Source organism: Mastigoproctus giganteus, chromosome 3 (genome assembly GCF_048544385.1).
Source record: "Mastigoproctus giganteus isolate SK-2022 chromosome 3, ASM4854438v1, whole genome shotgun sequence".
Taxonomy (NCBI): domain Eukaryota; kingdom Metazoa; phylum Arthropoda; class Arachnida; order Uropygi; family Thelyphonidae; genus Mastigoproctus; species Mastigoproctus giganteus.
Genome location: NC_143577.1, coordinates 49773714 through 49786807, shown reverse-complemented (window position 1 = coordinate 49786807; position 13094 = coordinate 49773714). Strand labels below are relative to the sequence as shown.

General features: G+C 36.7%; 1 protein-coding gene across 1 annotated transcript in view; it reads right to left on the bottom strand.

Moving 5' to 3' along the window:
- The window catches only part of LOC150087942 (uncharacterized), a 61641-nt gene that overhangs the window by 16496 nt on the left and 32051 nt on the right, over positions 1–13094 (bottom strand). Inside the window, exon 2 of the mRNA XM_090369971.1 lies at positions 8343–8692. Within this exon, the coding sequence (XP_090226097.1) occupies positions 8343–8692 (350 nt within the window). The remainder of the gene's footprint in view (positions 1–8342; positions 8693–13094) is intronic.

Sequence of the window (13094 nt, the reverse complement as noted above, 5' to 3'; positions counted from 1 at the left end):
CAGATTTTTCACACTTCAACTCAGACCTTAGTCTGAGTTGAAGTGTGAAAAATGTCAGAGCCACTTTTGATGTTCAGTTAGTCACCTCCAACTTATTCTCCCGACTTTAGTGCCTTGTCGGGAGAATAAGTTGGAGGTGACCAGGAGCAACAGTGCTATGCACTGTTGCTCCTGCCCACCTGGCTACAGAGGTGCCAAGTTTTGTGGAACCCCAGCTTGTACTTTATAAAGTTTAAATACAAAGTTAAATTTTAAATGGATTTAGTTTTATTTAGATTATGTTAAAGTTTAAATAAGTTTTATTTATATACAGTAGGACATGAGCATCAACAAGTATGGACACTGCACCTAAAGAAAGACAGAGTGTCTTTCTTTAGGTCAGCAGGGTATCCATGTGAGAAAGGACTAATGTGTGATAGAGAGCTTGCAAACTAGGCACCTTGGAGGAGACTTGACTGAGGTGGATAAAGCATGAACAGGTGAAAGTAAAATGACTGAGGATGGAATTTTCACTGTTATGATTCCAGAACTAGAGGCCATAAATTCTAATTATGATGAAGAGACCCTCCACAATTGGTTGAGGCTGATAGCTTGAGAGCATTCAAAAAGTAAGCTGGATAGGTACCTATGTGAGGAGGGAGGAAAGAAAGTTTATTTTAATGTCTTATTTATTTTTGGATAGTACAGCAACAGCCTAGGGCTTTCTTGCACCATATGGTCAATACCAATTATTATCCCATTTAGGTGCACTAAAAAAAAAAAATTCTGATTCCACTAATCTTGTAATTATGGTCCAAAGTTTATGAATTTTCTGGGTGCCTCCGTAGCCAGGTGGGAAGGAGCACCAGCAGTGCGTAGCACACGCTTCTTGATTAGACTGGGGTTCGAGCCCGTCACCACCAAATATGGAGAATGCGGAAAGGTCAGGGAATGACCACCGTATATCCCGGAGCAATATGGCCTTAGTTGCTAATGCTCCTAAAAACCAAAAATAACAATAACAACAATAACAACAATGAATTTTCTGGCATGGCATCTATTTAATCAGCTAAGGCATGCCCTTGTATAAAGTATGCCAGAGCTCTTTAAATATATATAATCAATGTCACTTTATTATTCTTTAATTACTGAATTTTCTTTCAAAACTGCAGCATTAATCGCATTGTAATTGAAGCAGTTTAATCATAAAAAAATAAAATAACAGGCTAATTACTTTTTGACTTACTTTGTACATGTGTGCAAAGTACAAAGTGAATGGAAACACTCTTGTATTCCCATTGATTTGATACCGATTTTCTTGTAAACCACTTGCAAATGTGTTGATCTTCTATTCCCATTCACTTGATACTAATTTTCTTGTAAACAACTTGCAAACGTGTTGCTAAAAATAGCAGCATCTCTCTGAGCCTTTATCAATAACTTCACGGTTTTGCCATAGTGACAACGACCACTTCACACAATAAACTAGTCCCATTATGTGAATAATGGCATGCCCACATATAAAAAAAATTTGTTAACTACAGTAAACCCTCACTAGTCTGGATTAATTGGGGGGGAGAGGTCATCCAGATCAAGCAATAATCCAGATTAGTGAAGCAAAAGATAGTCCTAAAAAAAAAAAAAAAGGTAAAGTGCAGCCATTATCAACCCACTGCAGGATGGAAGCCTCCTCAACAATTCATGCTGAGGGAATTGGACCATAATCTGCCATGCTGGTCCAGTGCGGGTTGGCAGATCGACAATATTCAGCAGTCAGGAGCTTGAACCCCGGTCTACTCAAAGAGTCTGTGCTACTGCACTCCCACTCCAGTCCTAAAAGACAAAAAAAAAAAAAAAACTTAGAACACAAATAAATTGAAAATTTAATGTATAGGTAGTGCTGATGAGAAAAAAAAATATATATATATATATCACTGTAGAGCCATTATTGTTTTTTTATAGTTTTTAAATAAAGGCTCTACAGTGATATATATATATATTTTTTTTTTTCTCATCAGCACTACCTATACATTAAATTTTCAAAAAAATTTTTTTTTTTTTTTTTTTTGTCTTTTAGGACTGGAGTGGGAGTGCAGTAGCACAGACTGCACTCCCACTCCAGTTGTTGATTGTTGATTGTTGACTAGTTGATTGTTGCTTTGTTAGAATGTATAAAAAGACAATACATTTATCCATTTATCAGGTGGCGTTGCATGCCAGTGCCACTGTGAACAGAATTTTTCATATTTCAATCAGGAATATCTGACATCCGGATTAACTGTAACCAGATTAGTCAGGGTTTACTGTATATGTTTTCAATATAAAAAAATGCATTATTCATAGCTGTGTCCACTGCAATGTTAAAATAAAGGATGGCATCAAAAAGGTCAACAGTTTTGAATTATTTCTTGCTTATTTTTAGGTTATAAATTATAGAAATACCCTAGTATAAATGTACGTTATCCAAAGCATTCCTACTTGCATGCATGAAAAAAGGGCATCCATTAATTGGTTAAAAAATTTACATAGTAAATAAAATGGGAAAGAGGAAACCTAGTTGTTATAAAAATATTGGTGTGCAGTCTTTCTAATGTTAAATGTCGTATAAAATTAAGGTTGAATTAGCCAAAGAAAAGCACTTAAATCATAATCACATGACATAAAATCTTTATCCTAAACAGCAGATATGAGGTCTGGTAATAAAATAGGCACACTAAAATTCTGCATGGGAGCTAGCAACTTGTATAGCACTTGCATTTACATGGCTGCATCACTAACTGTAGGATGCAATAACTGCTTTATTTAGCAAGCAGTTTTCACTTGTGGGGGGGATTAAATGATAAATTGGTAGCACAAAGAATCTACATTAAATTTGATTTAAACTGTAAAAATCCTAAGAACATTTATGAAAGAGTACAAAAAGTTTATGGAGACAATTTATAGAAAATGTAGTTTCGTGTATGTTAATAGAATTCAAAAAGGAAGGAAGGAAATAATATTAAAAATGCCACCTGGCATCTCAAAGGATTGCTTCAAATGTGCAAAAAGTTGAGATGGTGAGAAATGATCATTAGTAGAATGTTTGAAAGTAAGCAGAAAAACCAGACATGAACAGAGAAACTGTTAGATTGATCTGACCACTCTTTTGCATACACTTTGGTCAAAATCCAAGAAGAAAAGAAATTTGTTCAGACCTCTCAAAAATGAGATTGGAAGAACCTATATATATATATATATATATATATATTAATAGTTATATTAGTGATAAAAGGAAAGCAAGAAATAAAGCAAAGCAAGAAAGTTAAAAGACAATAACTAATATTTATGGGTTAATGCAGTTGCAAGCAATCATGCAATACACCCACAATGTCTACAGAATATCAATAGAAAAAGTAAATCAATCCAATAATAAGAATACCATCAAGGAATTAAGAAAACGCAAAAAAAAAAAAAAAATTATTATTATTATCGCTTTTTACCGACAATCTAGATGACTTCAACTGGGGCCAACCACCCAGAATGAAGGCAAAAAACGACAAGAAGTTCTCTGTTTCTGTGAACTTCATCACAGAAACAGAGAACTTCTTGTCGTTTTTTGCCTTCATTCTGGGTGGTTGGCCCCAGTTGAAGTCATCTAGATTGTCGGTAAAAAGCGATAATAATAATAATAATAATTTTTTTTTTTTTTTTTGCGTTTTCTTAATTCCTTGATGGTATTCTTATTATTGGATTGATTTACTTTTTCTATTGATATTCTATATATATATATATATATATATATATATATACATATATATATACAAGGTTATTCAAAATGAAGTCCGGGGTTTCAGAATTTTTTTTTGGGAAAGCATACCCAAAAATTTTTTTTGGGTATGTAAAAAAAAAACTTCACTACTATACTTGCATTCTGGAAATATTTCTTTCTTCCTATGTCTGCTCATGTGTGTACAGGAATTGTTTGAAACCCCGGACTTCATTTTGAATAACCCTGTATATATCAGTCTAGTCAAAGTCCGCAGCTACCCCAGACCAGAAAAGAGGTGTGTCAAAATTGAAGATCAGTGAAATTGATACCACACTGATCTTTTTTCAAAAGCAAAGGAATTGTCCTATACAATCTTCCATTTTTTTTTTTTTTTTTTCCCACAGCGGCTAAGCATATCTTCACATTTTGGAACACTCTAGTAATCCATTCACTAATTCACTAAAAGGATTTGTCCTTGTTCTTAGGCAACTTTTGGGACAGCCTCTCAGGCCATATGGTGCTAGTTCATATGGTTGTGTTGTAATTTTTTTCCACAAGCATGTGCTCAAGGGCTAATTGGACAACATGCCCTTGAGCCAGTGTGCATGTTATGCAAATTGGCTGAATTCCTCCAGTCTTTTCCAACTAGATTCAAATCCAGACAGGTGACAAAACCACTGTACAGTGATTAAGGAACCTGAAACTGCCAAATTTCTGGTCCAACAAGTGGATTTTGTACCATGACTATGCACCTTCTTATACACCGTGCAAAACTTAAGGACCAACACTATTTCTAAAGGTTACAACCACAAAATTAAACGAAACAACCTGTGGTGATTCATTTAATTTTATAGCTGTAGCTTTCAGTAGTTAACTGTAGCTGTTCGGTAGAAAGCTGGTGCATATGCAAAAATTTGAATTGTGATGAGAGGGCTCACATCAACAGATAAAAGCAGCAGTTCAGCAGTTATGTGCAAATTACGGAATAGTGAGCACAATTGTTACAGACATTCTATCGGTTTCATACAGTGCTACAGACAACAAAATGGCCAGTAGACAACATCTGGATGACTTTACCCGGATCATATAATTGGGAAGCTCGAGGAAAGTCAAAGTGCGAGGAGTGTGGCTGCAGAGTTCGGTATCATTGTCTCACGTCCCATAGCATCGTCTCACTTGCGTGGTTGGCCTTCAGAACCACAGGTACAGCTGTTCGAAGGACCAGTGGTGGTCATCCACGAAAAACAATGCCCAGTGATGACCACTATATACTCCTACAGGCCAAGAGGGACCGACACCAGACAGCGGGACCCATTGCAAACCAGCTGCACAGGACACAGGATATTGCGGTTTACTGTGGCCAGGTGACTCCACAAAGGTGGACTGTTTGCCCGCCGGCCAGTATGCTGTGTCCCTTTAACACCTGCCCATCAGAGACACTGTTTATAGTGGTGCATCAAACACAAGGACTGGACAGCATCGTAATGGGGTAAGGTACTCTTTACTGATGAGAGTAGATTCAGTCTCAGCAGTGATTCTGGATGTCAGCTAATCTGGTGAGAGGTTGGCACACGGTATCACCTTGCAAACCTCACTGAAAGGGATCGATATGGCGGTCGAGGTGTTCTCGTCTGGAGAGGCGTTATCTTGGATAGACGTACACAACTCCAGATATTGGAAAGCGGTATCATAACAGGTGCATGCTACTGTATTGAGGTAATCCTTCCCGATGTGTGTCTGTTCCAAGGTGCTATTGGCCTCAAGTTCGTGCTTATAGATGATAACACCACACCCCATTGCACTGCAGCTGTTGATATGCTTTTGAAAGTGAGGACATTGTTCATATGGATTGGCCTGCCTGTTTCCGCTGATCTAAATCCCATCGAACACATATGGGACACTCTTGGTAGGTGTGGACATGCCTAGCGGCATGTCCACACCTACCAGAAAATGTTCACCAGCTGAAGATGGCACTGACAGAGGAATGGATGATGTTACCACAAGAACTTATCAACGACATTGTTCTAAGTATGGACAGGTGGTGCAAAGCCTGCATCAACATTAAGGGTGGCCATATCTCCTACTGAGGACCACCTCTTCTCTTTGTACCATCTTTGGCAGTGATGCATTTGTATCATGGTAGCCAGTGCTATGTTGCCATTTTTGAATAAAGGCCCTCTGTACCATTTTGTTTCCATTGTTGTGTTAGTGTTGTTTCCTTCATCATTTCTGTACCTCACGAGGTTCCTTTGGTATGCTTTTCCCATATCCAGGCCACCCCTATGAGAAGTTACAGGTGAAAACCTGGCTGGTCCTTAAGTTTTGCACACTAGTGTTTTAACTTAATGAGGAATTTTTGGCAAAAAAAAAAAAATAATTAAAATAACACCAGTGTTGGTATAATCACAATTCAGCTAACCTTGCTCCATGAAAATTGTGTTTCCTACACTGAGAATAATATTTTGAATTCAGAAACTGTTTCCAGCAATCACAGTTATTGGTGTGTGTGTTTTAACTTAAAGTACACTAACGTAACTCTACAACCACTGAAATTTAGTGATGAAATTTTTCAAACAGATTTCAGAATTTTTTTTTATTGTCAAACCTCATCCCCACACACACACCCCCCATCAGCAGTATCACTGAACTACTGTGCAAATCTTGCATCATTTCGTATTGTTAAGTAGTGGCTTCATGGATGATGATTTCAGCATATGATTGTCTATCATGGCAAAAATGAAAAGAATTTACAATTTTGGAAAACTTGTGTATAGGGCTAGCCTTAGATAATGGGTGGCAAACCTTTTTTAAGGGTGCATGCCAAATTGGCTAGATCTTTTAAAAAACTACTCTAGCATTTCAGAACACAAAATGCATAATGCTTTATTATCCTTCTTAATCATATCAAATCTTTCACTCCAAGATTCTTGAAATTCTCTGCTACTCCCCTCTTCATTTGAATGGTTTTATTTCTTTGCTGGTTGAGCTGACATTTTGAACAATCTGCAAAGGGCAAATAGCAATTAAAATATTTATGAGAATTTATGGGAATTAATGAAGAATAATCTCCACACCACACACAAACCGTAATTGACACTAATACTGAATGTGGATAACTTTACCAATAACTTATGTTCTGAATAAATGTGTGAAATATACAATTGTTTTAAAAATTAATTCTGTTTCACAAGTTCATCAGTACATCTCACCACTCCCACTTCAGACAAATCACTACATGAATTTTGGAATATTTTTTGGGACACTCTGAATTCCGTGTGTCCAAAAAATTTGTACTCATGCCATGGGCTTGCCACCCTTGCCCTAGAGTAAACAGCAGCCAGGGTGAGTGGTTCTATTGTGCCCCCATTCCACTTTATAAAAAATATTTTTTGATATGATATAGGGTAATATAGAGAATGGAAATATTTAGATTTTATTTTAAAATGGTTTTAAATAAAAATAATTACTTCAGAAATAAAGATTTATTTGACAATAATTTTTATTAACTAAATTATAATTATTAGAAAATAACTATATTTAGCTGTATAATTAACAAGAAACAAAACAATATACATATTTTAAAAACTAAATAATTTTAACTTTTGAGCCTGTGGCTTGGTGAAATGTGTCATGATCAGTTAGGCTTACTAGAAATCTCATTTTCAGTGATGAGAAACCCTCATCCATTATTATGGACTAAAGGTAATTTTTAATTAGTGTCAATTTTGAGAAACTTTTTTCGACATTAACAAACATTACTGGTAATGTTCAGTAAAATACTTAGTGCCACCCATACCTTCAGGAAGACATCACACATTTTTGTCATGGATAAGGAGCTTGTAGTAAATCTTTTTTAGTAGACATGACAAAACGAAGATTTTTCAGCTTATCACAGAGGTCCATTCCATTTATATCAGAATAGTTGTTATCAGCAAAGATGGAGATCATTATGCTATAAATGGAACAGACTTCTAAATTCATTGAACGAGTAGCTAATTCTAATGTCTTCTGGTATATGATTATATGAAAATTCCAATAGTTTCTTATTTTCAAGCTGTTCAAATTGCTCTTTCTTTGGGAAACATGAATGGCATCTATTGTAACATACAAAAACTCATGTTTGAATATTTCTTATAGTTTTAGCACTACTGATTCTCCTTGTCCCCCAAACTTTTTGTCTACACCTTTGTATATAGATTCCTTAAAGGAACATTGGAAGATTCTGCAATTTCTTTTGCAATATTAACTTTTGAATTGTTGAGTTTTGAGTTTTGTTGAATTGTCATGTAATAGAATTATAAATCTGAACTCTGTTGACTGAGCTTGGTACTGTTTTATGCCTAATAACAGCATCTGCATGAAACAACTAAACACCATTTGTTTGATAATGTATGGCTTTTACACTGTCAATGTTACTTTCCTGTCAAAACCACAAATTAATGTTCAACAACCAGGACAATTGCCACTGTTGCCTTGTCCTAAAGCCAACCCTGCTTGTGTACCACAGTGAAGGAAATAAAGTTAAACTTTTTAACACTTCTTAAAATTCTAACACTACTTCAAATACTAATATTGATCAATCAAAAGAAAAAAAAAAAATGGTTATGTGATATACCTTTTTACTTGCCAAGGAATTAGAAGAATCCCCTTTACAATAAAGGTGGCTAATTCACTACAGCGAAAATTTACTTCGTCCCTCAAGTAGCGACCAATAAGATAGATGCTATAGGTTACAGCAGGGATAAAGAGAGCTGATGCTGAAACTCTATAATAGTTAAACCTTTCATCATTATAGTACACAGCAGCAGTAGCACCATCTTCATAGAGTTTATAGAGGTATCCTGAAAACTTTACAAGAAAGAAAACTAGATAAAATGGAAATGTGAAAATATTGCGAAAATTCTTCCCTTTAGGACGAACTGGAACATCTTTCTCGTAGTTACCATTTTTTTCCTTCTCTCCACCCTGTAAAATATATACTACTATAAAAAAATGCTTAATATCATATAATAAATTATACACAAGTAATACACATATAATTTTTTTTGTTGAATACTTGGTGCTCTTCCATGCCTGAAAGTAAGTGCCTAAGTAAAATAATGGCAAATACTTTTCTGAACTAAAAAAATACTGCAAGCATTTCCAGAAAATTAGTCACTTATTCTAACACAATGAAGTAATATAGAGAAGTGGACAAAAGAGAAATTGGAGTGAAGCATACCACAAAATTTTTTTTAAAAATAATCTCAAGTCAGAACAGAATAAGCTAAAGCAAACCTAGAGCAAACAAACTTAGTGCTACTCAAAGTGTGGTCTGCAGACGTTACCAGTCCTTGATGATTCATCTGTTACCAGTCTGCGAGATTTGCATTTTACAAAAGTATTGATCCGCGATGGATTGGAAATAAAAGAAACTGGTTCTTCACCACAGATAGTTTGAGAAGCACTGATCTAAAGCATTCCCTTGAGCAGCATGGTGCATAAGTAAACTGTATTGTTGGAAGCTAATAAAACACTCAAACCTACATTGGTATTATTATGTTTCTGAATTGGAAATATATACATAATGGAGTCAAACATTTCTTGGTATTTTCTTACAGCTTTTTCTGTGACAGCTGTCTTTGCAATATCGTTGTCACAAAAGGCAACTTTTCTTGAACAAGTGGTTCAAGAATATTTGCTGATACTATTAGCATCCTTCACCAGATTGGTGAAGGATGCTAATCGATTTCCATATGCTAAGAAGTTTATAATGGACAGACTGCAAAGCTTGACAACTAACAACTTAGAAGGGGACTGATAGAGGTATATATAATCTTGAAAGGAATCAATAAAATGAAGGAGAGAGGTATATACCACTGATAGAAGAGAAAACCAGGCACAAATACAGAATTTTGGGGAGTAACATAAAACTGGATTTAATGAAGCTTGCTTTCAGTTGTAGTTTTAGGTGCATCAGCAACTTTTAAGCCATTCTGAGTCATATATAATATGTCCTTAAACTGCAGTTGATTTGCTGTTTGCTGGACAAAAAACCCAAGTTTCTGGAAAAAAAGCCATGCTACCCTCACCTGAGACTTACTAGTCAGCCACATTGTGAAAAAGACCCTTAAAAATTCCTTGCATCACTGATGGGATTCAAACTGGAGTCTTTTCCACCCAGCAAAGGGAGGACTATGATACCCACAAGGGCTTTGCTTTTGGACAGTACATTGTAGATCACTGGAATAAACTGCCAGCCAAAGTATTCATGGCAGAGAGTTTGAAGAGAGTTTCAAGTTCAAAGTGGAAATGTATAGCCACTTTGTTGCAAAGGTATGAGTGATAGAAAAAAAATTTTTTTCTCCTTTTTGGCAGATGCAAAAAAAAATCTGCTTCCTTGCATTATTTAGCAATTATAATACTAATATTTTCCTTCATTGGCAGAAGGAAGACATGGTGACAACCTTTTTATCTCAATCATTAAGGATAAAGTCATTGGTGTATTAAATTTTATGTCAGATGAAACATCTGTGGAAGTCAATCTCATTCATAAATTTGCAATGAAAGTGGCACTCTTGCAAGTAGAACAGGGAATATAATCACAGTCCTCCCACATCGAGGTTGGTATTGACCCGAGCTTAAATCCCATCAGTGACATGAGAAAGACATGTCAGTTCATGTCTGTTAAATCCCATCAATGACAAAGACATGTCAGTTTCAGACAAGGATGGCATAGTTTTTTTCTACTGGGAACTAATTTCTCTTCTGGATGCCTCATAGCCTTAGTTGCTTCACATGCACACACACAAGTGGCTAGTCTTCATTAGTGACATTCTAAATGCCATCCATAGCCAATCTACAATCCTTGAAATTTTTGGCAACCCCCAAGGCAGAATGCATTGGTCCCACAGGAACTAGTTGTTGTTGGTGACTATTGTCAGGGAAACGGGGAATATGGTATGTAAAAATAATAGATGGAACAGGACCAGGGTATGTCTGCCAGGGGCAAAGGTTGATGACGTTGTAGGGCAGATATCATCCTTTAAGGGCACAAAAGGTGATATTGTTGTACATGTTGGCACTAACGATATTAAGAGTAGGAGACGAGCAGAATTACTTAACAAGTACAAGACAATGCTGAAAAAAAAGCCGTGAGTTAGGGGTGAATTTGAAAGTGTCTGCAATTCTGCCCAGACATGATAGGAGGGAGTATATGATGAGAGCCTTGTCGATCAATTCGGCCCTGGAGAGATTGTGCAAGGCTCAAGGAGTAGAATTTTTCTCAGTCTGGTCTGTGCTTGTTAACAGGAGAGACTGCTTCTACAGGGATGGGATACACTTAAATAGAAAGGGTACAAGAATATTTGCTGATGCTATCGAAGCAAGGTTAGGTGGGTTGGAAAACTGCTAGCTTTGGGGGGGGATACATGGACTAATAGATTAACAGTAGCCACTGGCTGAGGTAAAAGTGATTCTTGCACTACTTCTATTGAAATGCAATTGGGCAGCAGCCTGGAAAGCAAGGCAATGGGAATTTCCAGAACCGGTGGGAGTCATAGTGGAACAAGTAAATACATGGGCTGTGTTAGGGTAACTAAGAGTAGAAACAGGTGCATATGTAGTACACCAATGCTAGGAGTATAGTTAATAAATTCGATGCACTTGAAGTGCTAGTCAAGACATCAAAGGCAGATATTGTTGGGATATCAGAGACATAGTGTCACACAGACATAAGAAGTGCAGAACTGGAACTGGAAGTGCAGATATTGTTGGGATATCAGAGACATAGTGTCACACAGACATAAGAAGTGCAGAACTGGAATTTGGGGACTACAATGTGTACAGAAAGGATACACAGGAAGAAGGGGGAGAAGGGGTTATGCTGTTAGTTAAGAAACACATAACATTTAAGGAGGTGCATCCAATTGATGTTGGTGTACAATGCAATGTTGAGTCTGTTTGGTGTGACAAGCAGTGAGAAAGGAAAATTTGAGAGTAGGTGTGTGTTATAGGCCTAATGAATCTGATGAGTATAATGAGCAATTGTGCAGAGAAATAGAGTGGGCCAGTATATTAGAGTGTCTTATAATGGGGATTTTAATTTCCCAGATATTGACTGGAATTTGTGGGTTGGTCACTCACACACTAGCAAGGCTTTTCTGGATTTATTGGATGATCGTTTTCTACAGCAGCATGTTCGGGAGGCAACTAGAGGGAGTAATTCTCTTGATCTGATTATCAGTAGTGATTCTTCATGCATCAAGAATCTGCAGATAAAGGAACCACTAGGTGGCAGTGATCACAATGTGCTGAAGTGGGATTTACTCAAAGAGGTAACTACTATCAAGGAAGGGTTTTTGCTTTCGTAAAGGTGACTTACAGTGGTCTGAGACAGTATTTAAATTCTATACGGTGGAACTAACTGATGATGTTACCAACAGCAAATTCAAAATGGGAAGCATTCAAAGAATTAATCTTGGAAGCCACTAGGCTTTTTATACCAACAAAGATATATTGTTCAAGATTTAGGCCTAAATGGATGTCAGATGAACTAATTAGACATGTGACAGAGAAGAATAATGCATGGGATACATATAAATTAACATGTAACACAGAAGCCTATAATAGATATAAGCTGGTCTGTAACCAAGTTACAAAGGAGGTTAGGCAGGCGAAGGCAGATTACGAAAAATCTTTGGCAAAGGATGCAAAGAAAAACAGCAAAGAGTTCTTTACTTATGTAAACTCTAGAAGGAAGGGGATGAATCAGATTGGTCCATTTGATATCGATGGTTCAACTGTTGATGATCCTGCTCAAGTAGCTAACAAAGTGAATGACTATTTTGCATCGACATTCACACATGAGGAGTTATTCAGGGAGGGAATACCAGAGGTGTATTAAACTCTGACAGTAAGCTAGATAAACTTTAATAACTGAGAGTAAAGTGGAGGAGAAATTGTTGAAGATACACGCAAGAAAGGCACCTGGGGTGGATGGAATCTATCCAGTTATATTAAAGGAGGCAGCAAAGGAAGTAAGCAAACCCTTTGCCATAATTATGAGAGCTTCCCTGGACTCAGGGGAGGTACCCATGGACTGGAGTTGTGCAAATGTGACCCCAATCCACAAAGGAGGATCAAAGGGAGACACATGTAATTACAGACCTGTTGGTTTAACTTCTGTTCCAAGGGAATTAATGGAGGCACTGGTTAAAGAAGCATTCCAGGATCATCTAGACAAGACTTCAGTTATAGCTCGGACACAGCATGGGTTTGTTAAGGGGAAGTCTTGTCCGACTAATTTGATTTTCTACTATGATGTAGTCACAAAGGAACTGGATGCAAAGAATAACTTTGTTATCATATATTTGGATCTTAGAAAAGC